This window comes from Erinaceus europaeus, chromosome 3 (genome assembly GCF_950295315.1).
Source record: "Erinaceus europaeus chromosome 3, mEriEur2.1, whole genome shotgun sequence".
Taxonomy (NCBI): Eukaryota; Metazoa; Chordata; class Mammalia; order Eulipotyphla; family Erinaceidae; genus Erinaceus; species Erinaceus europaeus.
The window spans coordinates 143,911,360-143,939,283 of NC_080164.1; the positions used below are offsets into that span (position 1 = coordinate 143,911,360).

A 27,924-nucleotide genomic window follows, 5' to 3' on the forward strand; every position below is an offset into this window, starting at 1 on the left:
TCACAGACCCCTGCAAGCGTCAACCCGGCTTTGACCGTTATGACTGGGCCCTCCTCAATCGCTATCGAACAGGCCACGGCCGGTGCGCCGCTATGTTCCATCGCTGGGAGCCAGAGACGACCAGAACTGCCCCTGCGGCTCCAGACAGACTATGACCCACATAGTCAATGACTGCCACCTCTCCAGATTCAAAGGAGGTCTGGAAACTTTACATCAGGCTCAACCTGACGCTGTTGACTGGCTACGGAAGAAGGGCAAACGCTAGAAGAAGAACTGTCTCTTTCCACTCCTCTCTCAATCAATCAATCAATAAGTATTTAAGGAATAATAAGGATCTAAAACATTATCTTTCATAATAACGACTCCTAGCCTTCTATATGGCTGCTGGCTTTCTTCTTTGCTAGCTACAGTGAAATATATTCAAATAAAACTAAGAAGCAAGAGCCCAACAATCATTAAATATTTTCCATGTGTCAAGTTTACATTTGATTACATGCTTTTATCTCATTTAATCTTGTGATCACCTCTTTTGACTGGGGCTACCATTATGACCAGTTTATACATGAAGGAAATGCAGTCTTTATAAAATGACCCTCCTATAGCTCATAAGTAGAACAAAGGACTCAAAAGCCTACGGCCTCAAGTTTGATCCCCAGCAAAGGTGAGTGGTGCTGGCCTTGAATCTCGCTCCTACTATGATCTGCTTTACTCAACTGCAGTCATACACTGGCTTATCAGAAAAGTCATGACTCTTGAGACAACCAATAAAAAACATCCAAACATCTCACAGCAGTAATAATCAACTATAAATTCTAGATTACTGATTTAATCTTCCTATAAAGGGAAATTATGAGCTCTATGAGAGAAATTTGGCTAATTCAGTAGTTCTCCCTATTTTTCCTTCATTTATCTATCCGTCCTATTAATAAACAGTATCCTCCTTTACTACAATCTGAAAATGACAAAGTACCACCTTGAATGTCAAAGAAAAGCATAATAGGCTGGCTCGGCAATGATGGAAGCACGCATACACAGAGGCTAAGCTGTGTCTTATTTACAATGTGTATTTCTTTTTTGCTTTGTGTAGGACAAACAACAAACAAACAAAACCAGGAAAACTAGGGGTCAATTTCGTTGCAAATTTTTTAATAGGAAATACTTGGAAAAGTTGTATTTATCTTTGATTGAGCTAGAATTTAGAGTTCTGTCTCCCCAACAGTGATAAATGGAAGACAAAGCAAGTAATTTTCTCTAAATTCTGTGGTGAGGACACTGAAACTCGTGAGGTAGATTAGAGCTACAGTTTGAGATGAATGTATTCGGTTTTCTACACCAGTGCTGATGGATGAGGGTGTTCCTATTCAGACCTATTCAGTTCGTATTCAGATTAAGTATTAGTCCCAGTGCAGGGACAAACCTAGGACTAGAATTGGACTCTATGTCTACTTCTACAAGTAAGGATCACCTCTTAAGCTTTATGAATTTCAGCTTTTATAACAGAAGGATATTCTCCCTCACACCAGTTCCCTATTGACAACAGTTTTCACTACACAAATATAGAAGAATCACTGAACTTATTGTAAGAATGGAGATATATAGAACATTAACCATCTTCTTTTCTTTTTGTTTCTAAGAAGTCACTTTTTATTTATTATTATTTTTAGTGAACCAACTGACATATACTAGGAACCCAGGAAGAACATGGGATATTTAAGCTTACTAAGTAATTTTTCTGAAATGTACTCCCTAAAAGTGGGCCAGTTCTTTTGAAGTGTTGACCTGTCTGGGCCTTGAGAGAGGCCTTTGGTTCCCAGAAGTGTTTTTACAAGGTGGGAGTATCTGAGATCTCAAGGCATTAAAATTCAATCTTCCCAAAGGACCCAATTTATTCGCAGGTTTACTCAGAGCACCAGGACAAATGGGCTAACCATATTGTAATCTCATTAGGAAGAAGAGCCCAGCCTCACAGACCTTCAGCTGGAACCATACTTAAAGCCACAATATATAGAAAGATATGAGAAGAACTAACTACAGGGGATTGCGGGGGGGGGGGGATTTCAGATTTTCTAGACCTAGTCAGTAATATATTACTTATAGCCCAACCACAGATATCAGGTTCTCTAAAGCACAGCAACAAAGAAAAATCAAGCATTTACCTTTAACAAACACATAAATGGAACTGCTTAAGCCGACTTCGTTGGTGCACGTATAATTGCCAGTATCACTGGCCTGTGCTTCCTCTGTGATCCATTCATTGCCTGTAATCTCACTTGGTCGACCCAGAGACTCAAAGGTCCACTTGACAAGTCCAGGATCAGTGCAGAACAGCCTAATTTTGTCACCAGCTCTGATTATTAATTCTGATTCTGCTGGATGGATGGTTGGTAAAGACAGTTCCCCTGGACTCACAGATGGTTGAGAAGAGCCTGCCAAGAAAAAAATGAGAATCCTGTTGGGTATGAACTTCTTCCTTGGCAAATAAAGCATTTCTTCCAGTAATGATTCTCATTTTCTGTGTGCTCTACAATAAAAATAGGACAAAACTGCCCTACTATTTATAGTTAGGAAAAGAGAGCTCTATTCAAAGTTTCTTGGATTCATCTAAAATATTAATTTATTATTATTATTATTTTACAAGTCTCAATTCTATGAAGGCCACACTTGGTATGAAAGTAAAAACTTACTGGATGTCATGACCTCCCCTCTGGGTTAAATATACAACTGGGTAAAGTTTCCATTTTGAGTGTGAGCCTTTGCAATGGTACTTCCATGCTCATATCTGGCTTAAAATCAACAAAACAAAATCTAAGATTAAAAAAAAAAAACAGCTATTGGTCTAGCACATTTCTTTTTTGGCAATGTACATAAACCATGACACAGCTCAGCTTTTGCTTAACATTTGTAAATTCAGTTATCTCTATGTAACCCTTCTTATCTGACAATGTTCATCACAAGGAGAACAACTTGTGAATTCCAAACAATGGAAAACGGCAACCCCATAAAAAAAAAAAAAAAAAAGAGTACGAGCTATTTCATGGCATATGTTGGGTTGTAGTCTGATCAATCTAATGTCAATACGTATTTCTTAGATAGCAAATTAAAGAGACAAACTTTACACTCTGAATATGACACTTGAACTTCAGAAAATTCACAACTGTCAATTCATTCATTCATGCATGTAACTGCTGCAGGAATGCAAACAACATCTGCTCATTAATTTTGATCTGCAAAAGCACCGCACTAGGTGCTAAGGATAAGTTCATGTATGTGTGAAACATGGTCTTTACACACACTCCAGCACTGAAAGAACACACTGCTCCAGTGTCATGGTAAAGGAAACATAGCTACAAGATTTAGCTGTAAGTGGAAGAGGTGGACTGCATCTTGAGAATATCAAAAGAGGTGAAAGGGAAGACAAACAAGTGCCACAGAGGCCATGCAGAGACACTACAGGTTTTTAGTAGATAAGGGACATACTCAGTTATCAGAGATGAACTAGGTCCAAGGAAATCAGTGAAAAGCTCCAGTTGCCAAGCAAGCAGAAACAATCAACCTACAGAAGGATTGGAGACTAAGCAAAGACAATATAATAAGAGAGTGAAAGTACATTAATAGCCACCTCTTACAATGCAATAAAAGACAGAGGGCTGATTCACAAATGATAACATGGATATAAGATAACCAGACGGAAATGGCTCTTGGTTGAGGTGGGTTGGGGCAACAGTATAACAAAACTCTCTAGGATGCTTTCAGTCATCTTTGCGGGATTCTGTAGGAAGTAGAAGTAGCTCCTGTGTGTGGGCTTTGTGCCTCCATCTCTCTCTCTCTCTCTCTCTCTCTCTCTCTCTCTCTCTGTCTGCCTCTCCCTCCCCCCCTCCCCCCTCCCTCTCTCTCCTGAGTTCTGAAGGACAAGTAAGCACCACCCAAGCCAGGTGGATAAAGAAAGAGCAGAGAGGGAGTCTAGCAGTAATGCAGTGGGTTAAGCACAGGTGTCGCAAAGCGCAAGAACCAGCATAAGGATCCCGGTTCGAGCCCCTGGCTCCCCACCTGCAGGGGAGTCACTTCACAAGCGGTGAAGCAGTTCTGCATGTGTCTATCTTTCTCTCCCCCTCTCTGTCTTCCCCTCCTCTCTCTATTTCTCTGTCCTATCCAAAAATGACAACATCAATAACAACAACAATAATAATAATTACAACAATAAAACAACAAGTGCAACAAAAGGGAATAAATATTTAAAAAAGAAGAAGAAAAAGAAAGAGCAGAGAGCAGTAGACCCCAGAACAGTAAGTGTAAGTCATTCCAGGAATCTTTCATAAGTTCAGTGGGCCTGGCACAGGAGGGAGTAGAAACATGATCAAAAGGGGTTGTTGCAAGATACACTTGAAACCTGCTCCCAAGCACTACCTGGGCAGAAGAACAGGCCAAATATGAATGCTGAAGGGCTAGCTCAACAAGGAGGGTGGAGGTAATAAGAGTCAGTAGAGACCTAAAAGCAGAGCCTGAGAGGTGGCTTAGTGGGTATAGAACACATCTTACCAAGAGTGATGTCAGGTGTCATATCAAGAGAATTTCATAGATGGTGAATGAAGCACCACTTCTGTGTCTCTCCTTTCTTTGTTCCTCCCAACACCCCCCCCCCCAAATATATAGAACAGAAAGAAATTGGGCCACGGAGGCAGCTTAGCAGGGCTACACTTGTGGGAGGTCTTGAGTTCATTCCCTGGCATTGCATAAAAACAAACACATGCCAGAAAAAGAGGGTCAAAGGGGAAAGGAAGGCAATACATCAGAAGGCTTCAAAGAGAACATGGTTGGGTCCTAAGGCAGATGCTGAGCAAGATCAAAGGAAATGAATAAAGTCCCCAGACTTGGTTAGAAAGAGACCACAGGAAATCCAAGAGTGCAATGTCAGTTGAGTGAGAATTTGTTTTTCTCCAAGGCTCAAAAGCTAGAAGTGCAGACTTCTCCTTGGAGAATCATGGCAGCAGAAGGCAGAAAAATTGATGTACAGTCAAAAATGGTTAAAAGTTAAACAGGTGTCCTGTTGAGATTTGAAGGCAGAGGGAGTGACTATGGAAAGGGACAAACCTATGGTACAAAAAAGGGCTCAAATTGTCCCCAGAAGGTGTATATAAATCACCTGTCTCAATTCCAGTTTGCTGCTCAGACAAGTATTTCATCCCAGCACCTTGCAACCATGCCATCAATTGTAGCTCCATGATGTCACACAAACTATACCCCGAAGAGAAGATACCCAGCAGTCATAATGCACAAAATACAGCAATAAGAGCAATTACAACCAGCAAGCATTAAATACCAACAGCAGGAGAAGAGCTAGTGAGTAGGAATATCTGTGTCCCACTACACTCAGCATCTAAACAAAGCCACCAGAAAAATATGAAAACAAAGTAATTGGGAAAATTTTCAAATGCATACAGAATTTCATGATGAAAAATGGATGCAACAACCCATGGAGATGCTATTATGTCAATGGTTTATCCCTCTTTTAGAAAGGAGTGGTCTGAAGCAAACATGACTGAAAGTAAATTTAGTCCAAAAATTCTGAAAGACTGTGTATTGCAATATACTTCAATGAATCCTCTATTCTCATAAGGGTGCATGTAGCTATGACAATCCAGTTAAATCATTATTGCTGACATCTGGAGATCAGACACACCACAGCAGGCAAACTATGACTGTGTGGCCCAAGGTAGGTCACCTACCCTCTCTGTATCCAAATTTCCACATCTGGAAATAAAGACAAAATTAACTCCTTCTCGTCAACCTCTTCTGATAATAAAATTCAGTAACTACATACAAAGAGCTTACCAAAGGACTGGGTAGTTTTTTAATAAATGTTTGCTAGTGTAGTGAAGCTGCAAAGTATACTAGATGTGCACATGACTCTGAGTTAAGACTAGATGTATATCCTGGCTCTGCTACCTATCACAAAGTGTGGAATCTTTTGCAAGTTACTAAACAGCTCTGTCTCTGTTTCCTCACCTGTAAAGCGGGAATAGATATAGAGCCTGCTGCATACGGCTATTATATAAAGCAGATGGAATTGTGCTTGGACATGTAAAAGACTTCTTATGAAAGTGAGTGGTTCCCTCATCCTCCAAATACGTTCTGCCTAACTAACTTCTCCCTTCATGGCAGCAAGTCCCAGAAATCTTTCCTTTGGTGGCTCCATCACATATTTGTGCAGCCCCATCTACCACTGCCCCAACCCAAGCCAGCCATTTACCAACTCAGAAATGCCATCAACCTCTACCCACTGCACCCTCAACTCACCCTGTCTCACAGCTTGAAGGTCCATCAGTCTAAAACACTCTCTTTTCAAAACTTTACTCCAAGGTTCAAAAACCCAGAGGCAGCAGCACCTAATGCCAGTACCATAAAGAGGCTCTTTAATGACAATGGTTGCTATTGGGTTATAGAAGTCATGACATTTTTTGCTATGGTTTTCTATGCAAAAATGTGTTGTGGCTTTTCTGACAACACCATATTGTTCTGTCTTGCTAATAAGACAGAGCCTTAGAGTGCCTGGCTGAAGAGCCCACAACATTCTTCATTCCTTGCTACATCCATCTTTCTGCTCATCTCTCTGTTTGTGGCTCCACTGTCACACACTCTCCAACAACTCACTTCCTGTTCATGTGGAAAGCCCACTCTTCATGGATATTCTATGACCTTTTCTACATCATCTGTCTTCAGCTAATTCCCTCCCACTGTCCAACCCCATCATTTATTTAGCTCGCACTAACATTCATTAGTGGTCTGAGTCTGGGTCTAACCTTTTGTTACCTACTCAAAAGGATAGGATCCTAAATTATATTTCCACTAATATAAGAAAAAATGAAATCCCTGAACTCATATAATGTGAAGGAACATCCAATACTATAGTAGATCTATCCCCCAAAGAATACAGAAGTCAAGCCTGTCATTCAACTATCAAAAAGAAGTGGTTTGATTAATCCACTGAAACTGCTATGGATACCTTCAGAAATATGTCTTCAAATCTGAGTTGATTAATTTAAAACTTCTAACATTTTAAAACATAGGTTTTAAAATAGTCACCATCAAATGCACTTATGAATTTAGTTACAAAATAAGTGATTTATAAATTCAGCCTCAAAACTCAGTGTAAAACAAAAAAGGGGGGGGGGAGACTTATATTTGAAGAGGACTGTGGGTAGTGTTTATTCTCTTTTTCACCCAAAGGATCTTGAATCTTATTATAATGTTCTCACAAAAAAGAATAGTCTTTAAAAAATCATATATATATATATATATATATATATATATATATATATATATGTATGATGTATGTATGTACCTATACAGATATATAACTTAATGCCAATAAAGTATTCCATCTGAGTTTTGAATTTGCTCTGAGATTACACATTTTACAATATGTCTCCTATATGGCAAATTTTCAGGAAACATTAGTTGAATTGGATTTTAGTTACATCTACAACAGTTTTTTGTATTAGCAAATGTACTTCCCTAATGTTTGGCCAACGTCAATATTAATAGCCAATTTTTATTCCCTAAACGACAAGAAAAAAAAATACTTAGGTGGCAAAACCTACCACTCTTAGAAATAAATACTACAATGAATGATGCCTGTGGGCTAGAACTCAAGGAACATCTAACAAATATGTGTCTTAGGAATCTTACTAACTGATGAATGTAGAAAGCAATTCTTGCTCTCAAAAATAAGTGAGGGAGGAAGGGGGGACTAGGATCAGCCAAGGATGCAACACTTGAACAACAGTTCATGATAAATACCAAATACCCTTTACAGCATTGTTTACTACTATAAATTAAATCACATACATAGGAACTGAAAGCAAAACCTCAAATAGATACTTGCACACCCATGTTCCTAGTGGCACTGCTCACTATAGCTAAAAGTAGAAGTCATCAACAAAGAAATGCGAAAGCAAAAGGTAGTATAGGGTAAAGTTTTTGGTCTGCAGTAGACCACAGGTAGAAGAGTGGTCCCAAGAGGCTATACCATACAGCCTAGGTGTACAGTAGATTTATTTGATTATAATCTATCATCCTTGAAACATAACAAAAATTTCCCAAGGACACATTTCTCAGAGCATATCTCTGCCCATACACATGACTGTATACTACAACAGAATATTAGTCAGCCAAAAGAGAGAATAACATTCTAACATATGCTACAACAGGAATAAGATTATAACTTATTACGTGAAGAATAAAAGTTTGTGGAAATAATTACACTTAGATAAATTACTTAGAATAAGCAAATTCATAGTGACAGTAAACAGAATAAAGTACAAGCTGATTTCTGGCGTGGAAGGTTCTCAGTAGCCAAAGGAAATGGGAATGTACTAGCTGTGGTTGGGTCATGTCAACCTAGAGCTTCAATAATCCTTCTAAGGTCTCAGTACTCTTCACAAATGTCTAAAGCTCCTGGGACTGGATTTATAGCTGGCGTTGAAAGTAAGGAAGTCTGTTCAAAACCTTTTCTTCTTTGGACAAAAATATAAGGAACTAGGCAAAATAATGGCAAGGAAGAAAACTCAAGCATTGAGACATTCTAATTTTGCAGAAGTAGAGCAACAAGAGCTGTGGCTAAGGCTAAGCCTTCAAAATGTAGTTCATCTAGTTTCTGGTTCGTGTACTATTTAACCACAATTCGTAATAAAGAAGCTAATGATTTGTATATCATCCTTTCTCTAACATACTTTTATATTCCCACAGGAATCAAACAGATAAAATCTAAAATGGAAGGACCCTTGTAATTGCCGACAACACTCATGAGACTTTAAAACAAATAGATGACACCAGAGCTAGAATAAAACTGGGGGTTGGGGAGACATGAGGTGAGTCCTTTAAAAACACTCCTGCAAGATGTAAGAAATGGTAAAACCACTCTGGACCAACCAAACTGGAGGAATCCATGCAATGGAAGATCCCAGCATGGCCCCCACACCACAGTCTTTCACTTCAGCCTACATCTATGGCATAACTGTTACTACAGTGATGAGCTGAATGCCAATAGGGGGCTCCATCTTGTTTGGGAAATAAATTCAATACAGGTGAAATAAAAACACTGAGAGGTAGTAAACATCTCTCAGAACTCAAAGGGACAGCTATTATTCTACCCCAAATGACTATGAAAAGGTCCAAAGACAGGACTCATGAGTTGAAACCAGGAAAAGTATGTATGTGTCTGCCAGTATGTATATGCAGTGAAGGGAGAGACAAAGTGATGTTCTCAGCACATGAGGATATCTAGTGGTTCAGGAAGAGCTCAGCCTTATGAGGACTCCCAGCCCAAACTCCCACAGCATGGGTTCTGAGAATCCAAAGCCAGGTCTTCATCCATTGCTAGCCGTGCTGTTCCACAGAACGATAGGAACATGGAAGGTGCTCAGTAAGTGCACTCTGAAGAAAGGACTATTGAGGCTGTGTGGAGATACAGACTAGGGAGCGAACAGCTGAGACAAAGAAGCGCTTCTCTGACCAAGGGTACCTGTTCATAAGTCTAGAAGGCTGATTTCACTCAGTGATCCAAAAAAAAAAAAATCTTTTAATGATATCATATAACACACTGTAAAACAGAATAAAATCAAATGTACTTTTCAAGACAAAATAAAATATGAGCTTCCAAAAAAAAAATTAAATTAGCCCCCAACTACCTGCCACTCAAATCCCTACTAACTCCAACCTTTGAAAGCATCTCCAAGGACACACAAGTCTGAGAACAGTCCTCCTAGGATGACAAGAATCTGGATTCATAAGTCTGCTATTTCCAAAAGATTTCTGGGTAAAAGAGAGTTCAGATATATCTTTAACCTTGCAAATACAGAGATTAAAGCACTTTTCTGAATAAAACTCATCATTAAAATCTACTCAGGTATAGACATGAGGTAAATAATAAGTACCTGACATGAGCTCGTGTCTTTTAAAGTCTGTCACTGCAATACCCCTGTGCCTGAGGTCTGTGAAAGATGATTCCCTGTTACAATTTGAATTTCGTTGTTAAAAATGAAAGAAATATTCTATCTTCTTGCCAGGTCCCAGTACTACATTAGGTATACTGATGATGTAAAATGTGTTTCAATATTGTGACAGTTTACTGTTCTAAGAATAACAACAAGCCATTGTAAGATTATCAGTCATTTCAGAGACAGTTTAAAAATCCCCAAAATAATGAAGGCTTCACTACAGCGCATTTCTTTTTTAAAAGCAGCCTCTTTAGTATATTTCCATGTGGGCCTAAAGATGATGCGCTAATTGACAGAAGGAAACCGAAGGGCCCAGAAAATAAAAGCTGGAGCCTTAGCAATTAGTGAGTGGCAGAGAGATGAGTCTCTAACAAAGCAAGTGCTTCTCAAAGTGTCTTCATTGATGAAATGGTAATTGAGCTCCTGCCATTTGGCCTGGGTGGGGTTGGGGACCAGGAATACAAAGCAAGGGCTCACAGCCCAGTGGGGAAGATAGACTCAAACAGAAAATCAGCATACAATGATGCCCAGCCAAAAAGGAAAACAGAGGGACAAAGGGTCAGAGAAGCTGAGGATTTCTACACACACACACACACACACACAGAGAGAGAGAGAGAGAGAGAGACAGACAGACAGAAGGGTAGATAATTATCCCTGCCAAGTTGCAAAGGTACAGAAGAAGAAGGGACTACAAAATGGGGGGTTGGGGAGACAACCACAAGAGCAAATATCACAGAACTAGACACAGTAACATAGAGTCATTCACAGTCACTATGGTGGCAGAAAGGTATGGGGCCAAAGACAGACTGACAGCAGGACCACCATTCCTTACTCATAGCAAGGGGGTGAGTCTGCTCTGGAGGGGAGCTACTGGTCTATTTGCAGGGACCCCTTTAGAAGTGAAGGGCAGTGCAGAGAGAACAAGGTTAGAGACAAGGACATCCAGGACACACCAGATCCTGACAAGAGTTAATAGGCACAAGGCAGAAGGGACAGGAGAGATGGACATGGTGGGTGCTGATGAGTAAGCCCTCTGGATGGGCTAGTATGGCAACAAAGAAGCAAAAAAGAAAGAGAAGTCTCCTTTAGTTTTGGCTTAGGAGATGGGGTATCAAACATACCCCAGCTTAGGAGACGGGGCACCAACATACCAAAGAAGGAAAAACAGATTTGGGGGGCACTTTGGTTAACAAAGCAGGAGCTGGGAGGGAGTAGGGGCACAATCCTACAGACACTGAGGCTTTAGTAGCACACATGGGCTGGCAACCTGCAGTGGTCATGAAATTATCAAAGGAAGGGCAGAGCACAAGGGAGACAGACTGAAATCTAATTCACATGGTGTGAGGTGGCTGAAGTAGGGCTTGGAGTAGGGCAGAAATGGCAATGAGCTAGTCGGTCAAGGAGAATCAGAATATTCTAGAATAGATGATAAAAAAAAAACCAGGTGGACACTAGGCTTCCTGAGGACATGGCAACAGTTCAGTGAGCAGAAATTGATAAAAAAAAAAAAAAAAAAAAAAACAGTCCCCAAGTTTCCAGCATATAGAAGTGATCAGTGAGGAAGTACGGAGCCATGTAATTCAAGTATTTAAAATCCTGGCGACATATCCCACCCCATCCTCATGCTGATCTGAGCATGGGGCAATCTCCAAGCATGGGCTGCGGAGAAAGAGAAACCACAACTGTTCATGTTTGCAGAAGGGCGAGTGGCAACATCCAGGTTACTGGCAGAGAGGGGAAGAGAATCCTGAGAGAGGAGGGAAAGAGGAGCATGACAACTAGTGCTTGAATAGAGGTGCATGCTCCCTTAAAGCCTCAGATGAAGGAGGCAGGGATGAGTATCTATACTCAGGTGGCCAGCAAGAGCATAAAATGAAGAGGACAGAGGCAGAGGAGTGATGGACAGAGAAGAAGTTCACCTGCATAGGCCTGTCATAGGTTCTAGAAGAATGTGATCAGAAAGTACACAAGCTGACACTAAGGTTTGGGCAAAATCGCTCTATTGATAAGTCCCTCTTTCTGTGGATGTACTCTTTTCAGGAAAATATCTGTAGTACAAATGAGCTCATAGTACTATTAATAGATGCAGGTCCCACATTCCCATGAACATCTGGTCAACCAGGCTACCTGGGGTTTAAAAAAGCACCTCTCATGGCACATGGGCAGGAAGTCAGGTTGAGTACCCTTCTCACTTACTCACCTTTCTGTGGGTTTCTAGTCTGGAAGGATTCACCTTTGAGTGGCATGAACCCTTCCTGCCTCTGCTACTGAGAGTGGTTAACTTTGGGAGGCGAGACAGTTCCTCTATTTTTCTGCCATAACCACATGGACGAGACCAGTGCTAATAAATCACCTGTGCTGGTCACACCTTCCGGTTGCATTTGGCATATTCTGCTTTTCTGACAGTAACTGTGGTCCCTAGGTCAATCATACAGATCTTGTTCTCTATAAAGCATACAAACCACTTAAGATCTCTCAACAGAAACCACCTGAAAGCTTCTCTGTTGCTGAACCTTTCACCCATTTCTTCCACTCATCCCCATCCATGAGCAAGCCATCTGGCAGCAAATAAGATGCCCCTAAACTGCTATTTCAAATACATACCCAAGATCAAGATGCTCAGTTTCTGCCTGCTTCAAAGGTAATTTACAAAAAGGATGCAACAGCAACTCTTCAAGCTTCCAATAAATGGTTTTGTAAAACATGCACTAGATTTTATTTTAGATTTATGTTAGGAAAGAGGCATTGCTCTGGCATATTCAGCACCAGGATTTGAACACTGGTCCTCCTTGCATGGGTATCTTATCTTTCTCTCCTCTTCTCTGTCTTCCCCTCCTCTCACCATTTCTCTCTGTCCTATCCAACAACAATGACATCAATAACAACAATAGTAACAATAATCACACAAAAACAACAATAAAAAACAGCAAGGGCAACAAAAGGGGGAAAAATAGCCTCCAGAAGCAGTGGATTCATGGTGCAGCCACTGAGCCCCAGCAGTAACCCTGGAGACAAAAAATAATAAAGTTCCAAAATTTTAAGATCTGTAGTGAAAAACAGCTTATGAAGGGATCAAGACAAAGAAATTTTTTTATAAAGATCAATGGATGGACACAAAGAGTACTCAATTACTTGTGGCAAGATTGAATACTAGTGGTTCTTTTAATAAATAATAATCCAGTTGTTTTTATTGACCTGAGCACTGCTCAGGTCTGGCTGGTGATGGTACCGGGGATTGAACCTGGGACTTTGGAGACTCAGGCATGAGAGTCTCTCTGCATATGCATTATGCTATTCCCCCTTCCCCATCCAGTTGTTGTCAAATGAATATTTGAACACAAGATGTTCTGAGCAAGGAATTTACCCTGTGGCTCTAACATTTTAGAAAGCATACAGTTAAGTGTGGAGATGCACACAATATCAACCAAGACAAGACACTTCTCAGCTCATTATTTTTTAACCTTTCTTCTAGATACATACACCAGCAGCAGCACAAACTTTCATATTGTATTTCCTACTCATTCATCCTAAGAAAAATACAACCAAGAGTTTAAGGAAGCAGGACTTCCCCTTTTGATCTTAGACAAAGATGCATGCTATGGAGAGGAAATCTTTCTCTGTCATTATGAAGCAGGTCTTTGGGGAGTCAGATAAGGTCTGAATTTTGACAAGCACAATATAACAGCATCCATCCCTTCAGCAGAAAAGAGGAACTTTCTCATTTCCAGTGGGGTTTTCCCCAATAGCCCAGTACAGTGCCTGTTGTAAATATATTGACTTCTGTGTTTTGAGTTCTGGAAAGCACTTACTGAAATCTCAACTACACAAGAAATACTAATGACTAAAATAAACACTAGAACAAGACCCTCATCACCTGTGAGGAGAAAGAGAGGGAGAGGAAACTCTTGACTTCTTTCAACATGAATTGCCTTAAAGAACTGAAGACCAAAGTAAAAAGGAACAGGACAAAAGAATGGTCTGCAACTCTAGAGCAAAAGGTCAGCCTCAGGAGTCAGAGGCCAGTTTTAGTCCTTCCCCATCATCTCTGAGCAGTCCTTGCAGGCTGCAGGCACCAAAACCTGAGGAAATAGCCAGATCCATGGAACAGCACAAACAGACCTGCCCAGAGGAAACTGCCTTCACCTCAGCATTGCTTTAGGAATATATGGTCAAGAAAAGGTGAGAGTGGGCCTAGACTGCTTCCATAATGAAGAGTCACCCCACCACCTCCTCCAAATCAGGAAACTGAAAACTCCTCAAATACCAATTTACAGTCTCAGAAGGCATGGAGGGAGATTATGATAGCAGTCTGGAGAGATAGCCCACTGGATACAGTGCAAATCTCACTATGTACACAGCACAGGTTCAATGCCCAGCAAAAGGAAGAAAATTCTGGTGCTGTGGTCTTTCTTTCTCAATGAGACAGTCTGGAGCCAGTGAAGGCATATATGAAAGAGGCCCCAGCTTCAGGAAAAACTAAAAAGATGGAAGTAGCAAATGAAAATTTTAAAAATTTAATGCTAATGACCCACAAGCAAGGAACTGACTAGTCAACACATACATTTACATGCAGGTACCCCAACTGGTGCATTCATTTTGGGGAGGGGATTAATGCTTTACAGTAAATACAGTTGTTGGCACATATGTAAAACTTCTCAGCTTTTTGCAAAATACTTTCAACCCTAGCGTAGGTCCTCCTTCACTATCTTGCACCCAGACTTTTTTTTGTGTGTGATAATAAATGCACAACAGAAATGCAGCATTCTAAATATTTTCATTGTACAGATGGCTGGTGTTAAACACATCCACCAACTGTGCAGTCATCATTACTATCCATCTCTCAGAACCGTTTCATTTTCCCAAACTACGTCTTTCCAAAGTGGAACTGCAATGTTGTACCCATTGGATAATCTCTATTTCCCCCTTCCTTGATCCAAGACAACTACCACTCTTGAGTTTGTTTTGATTTGATTTTTAACCAGCACTGACTTTTTCAGGTAGAAGCAAAGACACCACAGCAACAAAGTTGCCTTCCCGGCACAAAACTGACTCACCTGCAATGCAGGTGAATTTGCTGACCCATGTCCTTCAAGCTAGGAAGTTGACTACTACTCTAGGAAACTCAAATATGTAGACTCATACAATATTTGTGTCATATGTCTTTTTAAAATTAATTTTAATGAAGGAGAGGGAAAGGGCCACTAGAGCACTGCTCAGCTCTGGCTTACTGTGGTGCTGGGTATGAAACCTGAGATCTCTGAGCCTCAGGCACAAGTCTTCTGCATAACCATTATGTTCTCTCTCCAGCCCGGCCCCACGTCTTCATCATTAAACCAGTATGTCTCCAAGTCTCCTCTGTGTTATAGTTATAGCATGTTATGAGAATTTCCTTCCTTCTAAAGGCTGAATAATATTCTACTGTATGCCTATACCGTAACCTTTTATTTTTTGTGTGTATGGTAATAATGGCACAGTGTTAGTTAGTCTTTTGTTGAAATATTATGATCACTTTTTTTGTTTTGTTTTGTTTTACCAGAGCACTCATCAGCTCTGGTTTATGGTGGTGCAAGGGATTGAACCTGGGATTTGGGAGCCTCAGGCATGACAGTCTGTTTGCATAACCATTATGCTATCTACCCCCCATACACCACACTTTAATTTCTCCATCCATCCTGCTATTTGAGATTATTTCCTGAAGCATGATTTAAATCCTGTCTCCAAATGTGATTTACATTTCTGAAAGATGTCTCTGATCATCCAGCTCTTAAAAATGCTAGCAACTGGGGGCCTGGCAGTCTTCTTCTAGCGTTTGCCCTTCTTCCGTAGCCAGTCAGCCTGGCAGTAGCACCTCAGGACAGCAGGTTAAGCACACATGGCACAAAGCACAAGGACCAGCGTTAAGGATCCCAGTTCCCCACCTGCAGGGGTGCCACTTTACCAAGTGTCTTATCTTCACCCCTCTCGATTTCTCTGTCCTATCCAACAACAACAACAGCAATGGAAACAATAACAGTAACAAGGGGAAAATGGCCTCCAGGAGCAATGGATTCAAAGTGCAGGCACCCAGGCTTCCCTAGACTGAAGACCCCACTAATGTGTCCTGGAGCTCCGCTTCCCCAGAGACCCGCCCTACTAGGGAAAGAGAGAGGCAGACTGGGAGTATGGACCGACCAGTCAACGCCCATGTTCAGCGGGGAAGCAATTACAGAAGCCAGATCTTCTACCTTCTACAACCCACAATGACCCTGGGTCCATGCTCCCAGAGGGATAGAGAATGGGAAAGCTATCAGGGGAGGGGGTGGGATATGGAGATTGGATGGTGGGAATTGTGTGGAATTGTACCCCTCCTACCCTATGGTTTTGTTAATTAATCCTTTCTTAAATAAAAAATTAAAAAAAAATAAACAAAGTGCAGGCACCAAGCTCCAGCAATAACCCTGGAGGCAAAAAAAAAAAAAATGCTAGCAAGTATACTTGAATTGCATCCAAACATCTTGCCCACATTTATGGGCCTTTTGGATAAAAAGTAAAAAATAAAAAGTGTCTTCCCTTCTATTCCATACTCTGAGCAAACAGGACACCCCCTCCTTCTATTCCTATTTAAAAAATAGATTGACCTGTCAACGCCCATGTTCAGCGAGGAAGCAATTACAGAAGCCAGACCTTCCATGTTCTGCACCCCATAATGTACCTGGGTCCATACTCCCAGAGGGTTAAAGAATAGGAAAGAAATCAGGGGAGGGGTTGGGATACAGAGTTCTGGTGGTGGGAATTGTGTGGAGTTGTACCCCTCTTATCCTATAGTTTTTGTCAGTGTTTCCTTTTTATAAATAAAAATTTAAAAATATATATCATTTTATAACCGCTGGGTTGGGTTTTAAGCCAAAGGAACTTTGTTTGTTTTGCTTTCTTTCTCACTCTTGAAAAGGAATTTTACCTGAGGCTGTTACTAGAGAAAAGTTTACCAATATTGACAAATGTCTTGCAGACAAACCTTAGCAAGGATAAAACTAGTCTAGCTGTGGCCTTAGATAAGAGACAAAAGTTTCCTTTTTCCCCTCAGTGTTCAGAACAAGTAGTGACAGACGGGGAGCCCAAGCTTTATTTGCCTTTGTGTTACCTCACAGTTGAAGCTCTGTTTCACAGTGTGAGAGTCCTGCAGGTGTGGTTGAGTTTCAGGGTCTAATTTGAACTAAAAGAACTTGAACTAATGTTGAGGGTAAAGGGTTCCTCCTTAGAGCATGACCCCATCCTGGAGGTAAGTAGAAAACCTATATTTGGATGAAGGAGAGAAAAAACTCAACCTCAAATGTTCTCATAAAATACCAGACTGTCTCCTTCCTATAGGTCTTCAACAGGACAGATTAGCAACTTATTCTCAAACGGTAGGCCTGTGTGGAAAGATAAATGTAGCGAAGTGTTCACAGTCCGTCTAGGTGAAGGGTAGCCTGCAGTTCTTTGTACTAACATTGCAACTTTTCTGCAAGCTTGAAATAACCCCCTCCCCCCAAAAGTTTTTTTTTAATATATTTTTAAATAGATCCAGAGCTGGGGAGATAGTATAATGGTTATGCAAAAGATTTAATGCCTGAGGCTCAGATGTCCCAGGTTCAATGGCCCAATGCCATAAGCCAGAGCTAAGCAGTGCTCTCATCTCTTTCTGTATTTCTCTCATGAAAACAACAACAACTTTTTAAAAAGTGGACCCTGCTTTGGAACTTTATTTAGCAATATTTTAAAGTCTAGTAGCAATCTCAGAGACTACAGATGATGATGCTTGCCTGACTTTGGGTGAGCAAGTTTAACAACAGGAATATAATGAAAAATGCTATGAGGTTTGGAGCTAGAAAAGAAAAAATTCTAATGGAAGCCATGTGAGACTTCGGAGAAAAATACACGGTCTTTCTTTCTAAACCTCCATTTTGACATGGATAAATCAAGGGTAAAATACTTCAGAATAATTACATCATCTCCAAATCCTATGGATACCTTGCACTCAATAAATGGTCCTGTTACTGCTGCTGTTATAATTATTGTGCTTGAAATCAAACAAAGAATAAGGGAGTACCAAGGAAGTACTAGAGTTATATGTGGGGTCCAGAATGGATAGGAAGGTATGGGAAAGGATAATTATGGGGTGAACTGTGAAATGAGGGAAATGGCATCTGATAAAGATAAATGGATAACATTGGGCACTAAAATATAAAGGCATACACACTATCAATACTTACAATTGATCATAATTATTCTAATACTTGGTAAAAGGTATTATGACTTTCCAAAATGCACCCTATTCATTACATTTACTTAATTTGACAAGAGTTTGTACTAGGTGTGACAAAATATGTTGAGCTTCAAATGTAATATATATATGTGTGTGTGTGTGTGTGTATACACTTTTTAAGTTTATATAGTATATAATACATATATATTAATTTGCAGATCTCTAACAAAGCAAAACTGTCACGAACATGTCAGCATCTTTATCTTTTACATCTCTATCTTTAGAGGGAGAAAGTGAATCCTCATTTTCAATGCATGATTATGCTTGAACATCCTCTCTTTCAGCTCTTATAAATTATACTCATGTGCTTTCATCAAACCTTAGCAAGTTTTGCTTAGCTTCTTATTTGAGACAAATATGCCATCTTGACCTGGCTGTCACTTGTTTGAAAACTTCCTGGGCTTTACCACTGACCCAAATATCTGAAAGATCTCCAAGACCTGAGATATCTCTCCTGGGGAAAAAAATACTCGAGAATTCCTCCTAGGTGTCCCATAAGTCAAGTCCAAATTAGGTACAAGTCATAAGAGTCTGCTTCCTCTGGGCAAGGTCTTCCCATTAATCTGATCAGATGTTAGGGTGGTTGGTGATCATTGCCCTTGTGGAACAAAGATGGAACTATCACCTCCTCACCAGCCTTCATTTACCCTCAAATATTTACTGGGTAATTGTGTCATGGGCTGGGTCCTTGGGCTGCGGTGAAGAAGGAAGACAAGGAAGTCTCCCCTGCTCCTGGCTATTATCTTTAGCTCTGACTGTGAGCAATAGTTATACAATTAGAAGATTACAATGTGGTGAGTATGAAGTGCACTGTACAGTGAGAGTTGGCCTTCCCTGGGAAGTTAGGAAGGATTGCAATGGCAACCTGCCCTCTGAGGTGTGAGGTGCACTGGGAGAACAGGAGACTGAAAAGAGGTCCACCTAGGAGATTTCTGAGGGCAACAAGCACAGGACACCTTGCAGGAGGGGGAAAGCAGTGAAAGCAAAGAACAGGCTGCTATTAAGTGTAAACTAGACATCAAAAGGAGACTACTGGAGGCCCTGAATGGGGCTGATATGAACAGATTTCATTCTTTATTCCAAAACATGGAATTCTCTAACAGATCTTAGTCACAGAGGGAAGCAATCAGACACATCCTTTCAAAATCCACCTCTTCTTTGAATCAATGATAAATCAATAATAATCTTATTAAGAAATAAATAAGTAAAATAAAATAAAGCCCACAGCTCTCCAGAGGGGTGCTCTTGCCCCCTGCCCCCCTGGCCCCAGCCCCAAGCACCTGTGCCTTTTCTGTAGCCTCTAGCTCACAACCCCACGCCAGAGCAATTGCCCCACATTCAAGAGGCCACATGAGTGTTTAACTTTTTAGTGATCATGACTCAATGTGGTGACAAAACCCAGGGGATTCTGCACCCCAGACCAACAGTTCCCACATGCTTAGCTAGTGCCAGAAAGCTCACCTGGGAGGCAGATTAAAACAGCTTATGGGAATTTGATCATCTCTAGAGTTGTCATATGAGGGGTGGGGAAGGGTATACTGGGGAGTACTGCTAGCAAGTTCCAGCTACCCATCGAGCACTGGGAGACCCAGTTAACCCTGATCCCTCAGATTATCTAGCAGTAAAAGCCCCTGGCATTAGTGCAGTGAAAAACAGTTAGCAGTGTTTATATCTTGGAACTCAGAGCAAACCTGCAAAAACAGATTTTCTTGAGTGAGCAAATCTGCCTGGCTTTTACACCTAGAAATCGGCCTCACACTGGGTCCCCCTGACAAGCTTTGGCAGCCACTTGGGCACAGATTTCTCAAATCCCCAAACTTGGGAAGTGGGAAATGTTGCAGAATGCACCAGTCACAGCTACAGGACTCCAGAATAGTGACACTGGGTGGCAAAGACAACTTCTGCAGCACATCAGACCTCAATATGGTATGCTCCATCTGAGGGTCTGGAGCCCAGGTCCACAGTAGGTGCTAATCCAAGGGCAGTCTCTGAGCTCCCTTTCCCAATTGTGGAGAAACAGAGCAGACTGCACAGGCGAGTCTCCTCAGATTCCCTGTGTTCTTGTACACAGCCCTGTCAAACACCAGATATTTGGGGGGAATACTCAGATATCATTCACCAATTTTCTAAACTGCTTATCAGATAGTTGCTGTAATACTTCATTCTGTAGCCTTTCTACATTTGAATAAGGAAAATAAAAAATAATTAGACCATAACAATCACACTGGCCTAAAAGCAAGCTAATGGACAAAATTAGTTTATTCAAAATTTGTTGCAACATTCATCAGAATGCTGGCTGGTCAATTTGCTTAATGAGTGTTCACTTTTCCCTTAATTTTTCTTGGGTGACGTTCACTTAGAGTAATACATTAAGCCTGCTTTTCATTTTGCAAAGAATTCTTAATGACCCACCCTCATATTTGAAATGCTTTCTTCTCAACCATATTGTAGAAAACAAGAAGAAATTGTCTGAAAAATGATCATGCCATATTCTTCACAATTTTACTTAAAGTATACAAAATGTTCACTGAGAAAGTTTTATTTCCTTCTTTTTTTTATTGTAGTTATGTTTGATGTCATTGTTGTTGGATAGGACAGAGAGAAGTGGAGAGAGGAGGGGAAGACAGAGAGGGGGAGAGAAAGGTAGACACCTGCAGACCTGCTTCACTGCTTGTGAAGCGACTCCCCTGCAGGTGAGGAGCCCGGAGCTCGAACCAGGACCCTTACGCCCGTCCTTGCACTTTGCACTACCTGCGCTTAACCTGCTGCACTACTGCCCGACTCCCTATTTCCTTCTTATAAGGCATTAGAGTAATGGTTATCCCTAAAAGTAGGAGTGGGGGAGAGGCCAATTCTAAAATTGTCACCTTTCAGTATGTAATTTAAATCAGTGCCCAGTTGGAGGAAACTCAAGTTGGAGGAAAGAAATTTAGCATTTTTGGAAATCTAAATTGATATTATGTCAAGCCCTGGCAGCATTTTTTTCCCCAAATTACTATAATTAGAAATATGCAAATTTTCCCTGGGGGGAAAAAAGCTGAAAGAGAAAAATGCCCCTAATTCAGTAATAATGTTATTATCTTTATTAGACGGAATCGTAAGTGTAAATGTGCTTTAATGCTTTTAAAACTATAAAGTGGCATTATCTCCTTCAGAACAGTTCAAACAAACAGTGGCAAAAGTGTACAGCATTTTAAGTTCAGGAATCATCAGATAGAGGAGGTTTTGGGTGGAAGGAATGGTTCCCAGAGCTTCAACAGTGAAAGGTATGAGTTTTGCAACTGAGCTCCACCTCTAGTTCCTCTACATTTTTTATGACTTACATGAAAATTTTAAAAAAATCAAGTCATTTTTACTAAAGGTATTAATAATGACTTATAAGACTAGCAATTTCTTTCCTTTTTTTTTTTTTTTTTTTTTACTTCCAGTGTTATTGCTGGGGCTCAGTGCCTGCATTATGAATCCACTGCTCCTGGAGGCCATTTTTTCCATTTTGCTGCCCTTGTTGTTTATCGTTGTTATTACAGTTGTTATTGATGTTGTTGTTGTTGAATAGGTAAGAGAGAAATCAAGAGAAGAGAGGGAGACAGAGAGGGGGAGAGAAAGACACCTGCAGACCTGCTTCACCACTTGTGAAGTGACCCCCCTGCAGGTGGGAGCCGGGAGCTTGCACTGGTATTACTCCAATCCTTGCACTTTACATGTAGCAATTTCTCATCTCCTCATGACCAGTATCTACACATCACTCCCAGCACCAACTTAAGTCCCGCTCCACCCTCATGCACTGGGTCCCCAATACCATCTCAATTCCCTCCCACTTACCCTTCTACCAGAGTCCTTAGCTTTGTTCCATACCTAGTCCAAGTCTAACCCTCTGTTTTCCTATTTTTTCCTTTTTCATAAGTTCTACCTATAAGTAAGACCATGTGGCATTTGTCCTTCTCTTTCTAGCTTATCTCAAGTAACATGGTTCCCTCTAGTTACATTCACGATGTGCCAAAGGAGATTATTATTTCTTTTATTAATGACTTAATAATGATTAACAAGATAGTAGGATAATTGTAGGGGTACAAGTCCCATCTCCAGAATTCCATATCCCATCCATCTCCTCCACTGTAAGTTTCCCTATTCTTTATCTCTCTCAGGATGGACCAAAAATCGTTATGGGGTGCAGAAGGTGGGAGGTCTGGCTTCTGTAATTGCTTCTCTGCTGAACACAGACATTGGCAGGTCAATCCATACCCCAGCCTGTTTCTATCTTTCCCTAGTTTTACTAGGTTTGGAGTATTGCACCAAAGTAAAAGATTCTGGGACCAGGCGAGTGGGGATAGGGACATAGACCTTTGGTGGCAGAAAGTGTTAGTACATACTCTTATTAACTTACAGTCTTATAAATCACTATTTATTCAGTGTGACAGGGGGAAATAGATCGAATGTCTCAAGTCTTTAAATGTCTAGATTTCAGTTCTGAGTATATATTCCTTTAGTCTAAGCACTTAATGTTTCAGATTTGTAAACTGATTGAATTCTGGCACTGGGCTTAAATTGTTAATGCATTTATAATAATAACTTTTTTGAAGTATTAAATCACCTATAATCATAGACCAGAAGCAATTGGCCCTGTCAGTATCTAATATATAGTTATTTGTAAATAGCATTAAATGACATAAACCATGGTGAGGTCATACATGGTACAGTGAATCCTAACCATGGGATTTTCAAAGTAAACCAACCTTCCAAATAATTTGGCTATAATAATAACTATATTCCCTTCTTAAACTCTAAGATAGCAAGGGAGCTTCCTCATTCTCTTTAAAAATCTATACTTCTCCCAGTCCTGGAACCTCTGGGATTATGCTTGTATTTCTCTGTGCTTCTCTTGATCCATACCATTTAATACTACAACTGCTGATCTCAACCCAGTCAATGCAACCAGCACCACCTTGCCATGTTTCACTTCAGACTGTGTCCCGAGACAACAGGCCTAGGATGTCAACACTCCAGCTCCAATACTCTGGTGGGACCTTTCTTAATACATGGGACTCCCTAGCTCCATTTCAAATAGAGCACTTCCTAACAAAGTTATAGAACCTAGATACAGACCAGGGCCTAAGGGGCAAGGTACATGTGCACATGAATCCATAAGTTAGGGGGAAATGATATACTTTAAAGTAAAAGTACTCAATAGTCTGCAGTGAGTAGACTTAGACTCAGTAAGTGCAGCAAGCAAGTAGAAAGACTTAAAAAGAAGATTATTTTTAAAGGCAGCTTCCAGTGATTTGGGAAGTTGGAATGCTTTAAGATTTTGCTGCTTCAGTTCCACTCGGCTGTCTCGGGATACCAAAAAGAATGTTTTTGTTACAAAGTCCATATATAATAGACTCTGATGAGATGGTGATGGGTGGCTGCAGAAGTGGCAGCACAATTACTGAATCACTCCTTTCTGCCACTGCTGCAACCATAAAAGCAGACAAACAGGGCAGAAATAAAACCCCACGGACACTACTACAACAAAGCCAGGTAATAAGGTATCCTGTGAACTCTACATATGAGAAAATAGGTGACAAACTACCTAGCAACAGACACCAGAACCGCCACTAGGTACTCAATAGAAAGCTTTAAGGGCCATACTGGGAACACAGAAACTGAGAGAACTCTGCAGATTCCCATTTCACTAGTGATAGCAGAGGGAACAGTGGCCCACGTGCAACTAATGTGTCAGGAGGCCTGATCCCAGTAATTAACAAACTGGGATAAAGACCCATACTTAAGAAAATGTACAGGAGGTGAAATCTCAGAGGAGCAAAATAGGAGTGAAGAAACAAGGGAAGGGTCAGGAGGGTAGAGGGCAGGAGTGGGAAAAGAGGACATCCTGTTTCACTTTTTCATGAAAGTGAAGTGTTTTTAGAACTCTAGAACTGGGAAGCTAAAAAGGCTGTGCTAGTCTACCTAAAAGTATAGAAAAACTTACAGTGAACAACAGAAATTATAGTTTTACTCCAATAAATCACTTAAAGAGCAAACGGGAGCAGAATGGCATCCTTAATATAGACAGTAAAATCATACAATTAAATCAAAGCACAAAACAAATGAAAATTAGACCGCAACATGCTAGAAAAAATTAAAAGCTAAAAAAATCAGTAATCAGAATTTCTAATTACAGAGTAAACTGATTTTAAAAAATGAAGATTAGGAAATGGAGGTAAAGAACAAAAATACTAAGTGAAAAAAAGCAGTCATTTAGAAATAAAAGATACAAAAGAACAAATAAAATAAAGTTTCTTAAGAGAACCAGAAGATGGAGAGAAAAAAATTTTAATTCAAATTATGAAGTTAGAGGAGATGAGAGACTTTGATGGATACAGAAGATAAGCTAATAAAATCTAACACACAGCATAAAGAGAGTTCTTAGAGTCAACAAAGAAAAATAGAATAGGAAAAATCTTACTATATGATCATACTTTTTACTGGAGAAAAGAAAGTTATTTGAAATTACATGTTAAAGTATCACATCACTCATGTCCCTGGGAAAAAAAAAAATCAATCCAGAACAGCCAACACTACAAAACTATTTGACTTTAAAGAATGATGGTTAAAAAAAAAAAAAAGTCTTTCCTTTTGGGCATCCAGACAAACACAGGAGGTCAAAAGTGAGGGAGAGAAATCAGATTTGAATTGCTATCCAACTGTGGCAATGGTTCATGGTAAAAGACAGTACAGTAAAATAGGAAAGATATTTGAGCTAAGAAGACAAGATGAACCAAGGATTTCACGCCAGTCAACCAGACTTTTAAGTACAAAGGTGACAGACAAACTGCCATGAACATGTAATTCAGGAAATAGTTCCTAGGAGTACTTCCTGAAGCAATGTACTAGAGGACCAGCTCCCAAAAACCAGAATCAGGCAAGATGTAACATAGGACAGGATGAGTAGCAGGGATAAGACCAACAGTGGCACAAAAGAGAGAGCAGAGCATGTGATCACTATACATTCCATTCTGATAAGTACAGCTATCAGAAGAATTAGGGAAGGGGGGAATCTGAAAAGTGGCATATGTTTACCTATATATAGCTATATTGATAGTGACCCAGAGTAAAAAGGATATTCCAAATGCCAAGATAGGGGGAGAGGTAGGAGAGGAAAGAATAGACTATTAGCTAATTTAAACATTACTCCCATTGGGGAACCAACATAAAATAACTCTAGAATGAAGGAACTAAAGGTATTATATAAAAGTATATGTAGAAAATAAGAATAAGAAACAAAAATTTGCAAGAGCCCAGAGGCATACTCTTCACCCCAACTCTTAGAAAATAGTAGTCATCTTGTAAAAAAAAAAAAGAATAATTTCCAAAAAATGGAGACCATTTTAAACACCACCATAGGAATTCAAATCAGAATTCAGACTGTATTGGTCAAACACTCAGTTTCTTCAATCATAGCAGGGGCTAGAATCTATCCTACATAAGAAAGGAAGCAAAGGGCTTATCAACCAACTTCAGTATAGGGCTTGGGCTTGGATTCCACCACATACACATTTGAGTACAATTATATTGATCTCAATAGGGGAGAAGTGAACACTGGATATTCAATGGCACTACAGAATAACACTAATTTGAGCAAGACTCTGGCCTTTATCATAACACGTAGGGAAAGTATTTCACAGCCACTGACTGAAAACACATCACAGATAAAAATTCTATGATGCTTGAGATAAAAACAAGAGTGAAAAAGATACAGTAGAAGGTGAAGCAGAAAGATTGGCCATTTTTGCTAAATGAAATCACTAAGGCCCTGGCAGCTACAAAGACAGAGCTGAGAGGTGAGCCACTGTCTCCTGGAAGGTGGGCAAATGGCACTGTGTCAGACACAAGGTGCCATCAGTGGAACATAATTACTACTAAACCAATCAGATTTGAATGAGAAAAAGATGGCAGAAATGTAAGGAGGGGCAGAGCCCCTATCCTTGGAGACACACTGACAAGCATTCAGCCTGGACCCCTGAGGCTTCTCTCTCAGCTGTAAAAAAGCATTCTGGTGCATCCTGAGTGAACTGGTTCCAGAACTACTTACTGACCATGCATCTTGGCATGGGAGAGGCGCCAGACCTCCTGGAAGTGAGGGCACCTGCCTGTTCCCTGGTGTTGCACACATGGAGTCAGCCTTCTCCAGCAAATCCTTCCTATGGTATACTGCTCAGAGGCCCTGGTGCACCAGAGGCTGGAGCAGAGAAAAAGCTAGAACGGCAGCAAAGAACTGCTCAGCTCTTCCAGGAAAGGACAGGTGGCAGACAACCGCCCCCCCCCCCAAAAAAAAAGGAAAAAATAGATAAAATAAAGAAAGAGAAGGAAGAGAAAACTTCTTTGATGTCCCCCCTACTCCTGTCCCAGGCCCCTCCCCCTTCTTCTCCTTTCCCTGTTCTCCTGATTTGGAACCTCCAGCACTTCCTTCCTCAGGAGAGCCCAGTCCCCTGGATCCTTTGAGAAAACTCTCCTTCCTCTACCTTCTACCTTCAATGAATTAAAATATATCAACAGAATTAAAATGAATCTCAATTAAAATGCTTTCAATGAGACACCCTATATTCTTTCTTTCTTTCTTTCTTTCTTTCTGGAATCTTCTTGGGTCTGAAGGGGGGAGCATTCACTAGTCTGTGAACAACAATAAAGGACAAGGACCTACTTTTGCCTACTGAGATGACTGCTAAGACCCCTCTCCTCCTGATGTTTTCAATAATTATTTTTCAACAGGTCTATTAAATCCTAGTGTACGGTCATCATTCAGGATACAAGAAACAGCCAGCAGAATGAAGCTGCAGAGCTTAAGCTGAACCACTTCATGGCCACAGCCCAAGTGGAGAGAGAAGCCCACCCCAGCCTGCTCCACTTTCCCTACCCAGTGTCATGCACCACTGTTTCTCTTGGTGTCTGCTCCTGTGGCCAGCCTTGCATTAGAAGGCAATCATTCTAAAACTGGGGTGATCATTTTAAGTAATATCCCTTGAAAATGCTGGAATGCAAATTAGGCTACACATTCAGATCTACTAAAAAATTCATAAGCCCTTCTACATATGTTAGTTTATTTTAAAAACCAGGAAGGGGGGTCTCTTTCATGAAAGTGATGCATTTTGGTTGAGCTCAAAATTTGTCTACTATATCCCAGCAGTAAATATACCAACTCCACTAACCTAAGTAGAAAAAAGCTTAAACATCCCAATTAACCATCTTCAAGTGAGTACTCCAATGACAGATTTTGGATTCGAATTTCTGGCTTAATTTAACAATGGCAACAAGGCTTAAGGAGTATCCCATGAAGTCATTTATTTCTTCTTCTCCTTTTTTTCCTCTTTCTTTCTTTTTTTTTTTTTTTTTTGCTTCCAGGGTTATTGCTAGGGCTTGGTACCAGAACTATGAATCAGATAAAGACAGAAACCTGCAGACCTGCTTCACCGCTTGTGGGAGGCAGGGGCTTGAACTGGGATCCTTGCTCGGGTCACTGCACTTTCTACTATGTGCGCTTAACCCAGGGCGCCAACTACCCAGCCCTTGCAGTCATTTCTTAAAATGAAAATCTTCCAAAGGGTCATTCTCCCCACACCAGCCATTGAAAAAAGAAATCTACATGGGAACAGGATGATGGGAATG

The 27,924-nt window shown here is 40.5% G+C and overlaps 1 protein-coding gene across 4 annotated transcripts in view; it reads right to left on the reverse strand.

The window, feature by feature from the left end:
* KIT (KIT proto-oncogene, receptor tyrosine kinase) overlaps window positions 1-27,924 on the reverse strand; it is a 96,111-nt gene that overhangs the window by 55,689 nt on the left and 12,498 nt on the right. For all 4 annotated transcript variants that reach the window (XM_016195042.2, XM_016195044.2, XM_016195043.2 and 1 more), the window contains exon 2: window positions 2,157-2,426. In XM_016195042.2, the coding sequence (XP_016050528.1) occupies window positions 2,157-2,426 (270 nt within the window). The remainder of the gene's footprint in view (window positions 1-2,156; window positions 2,427-27,924) is intronic.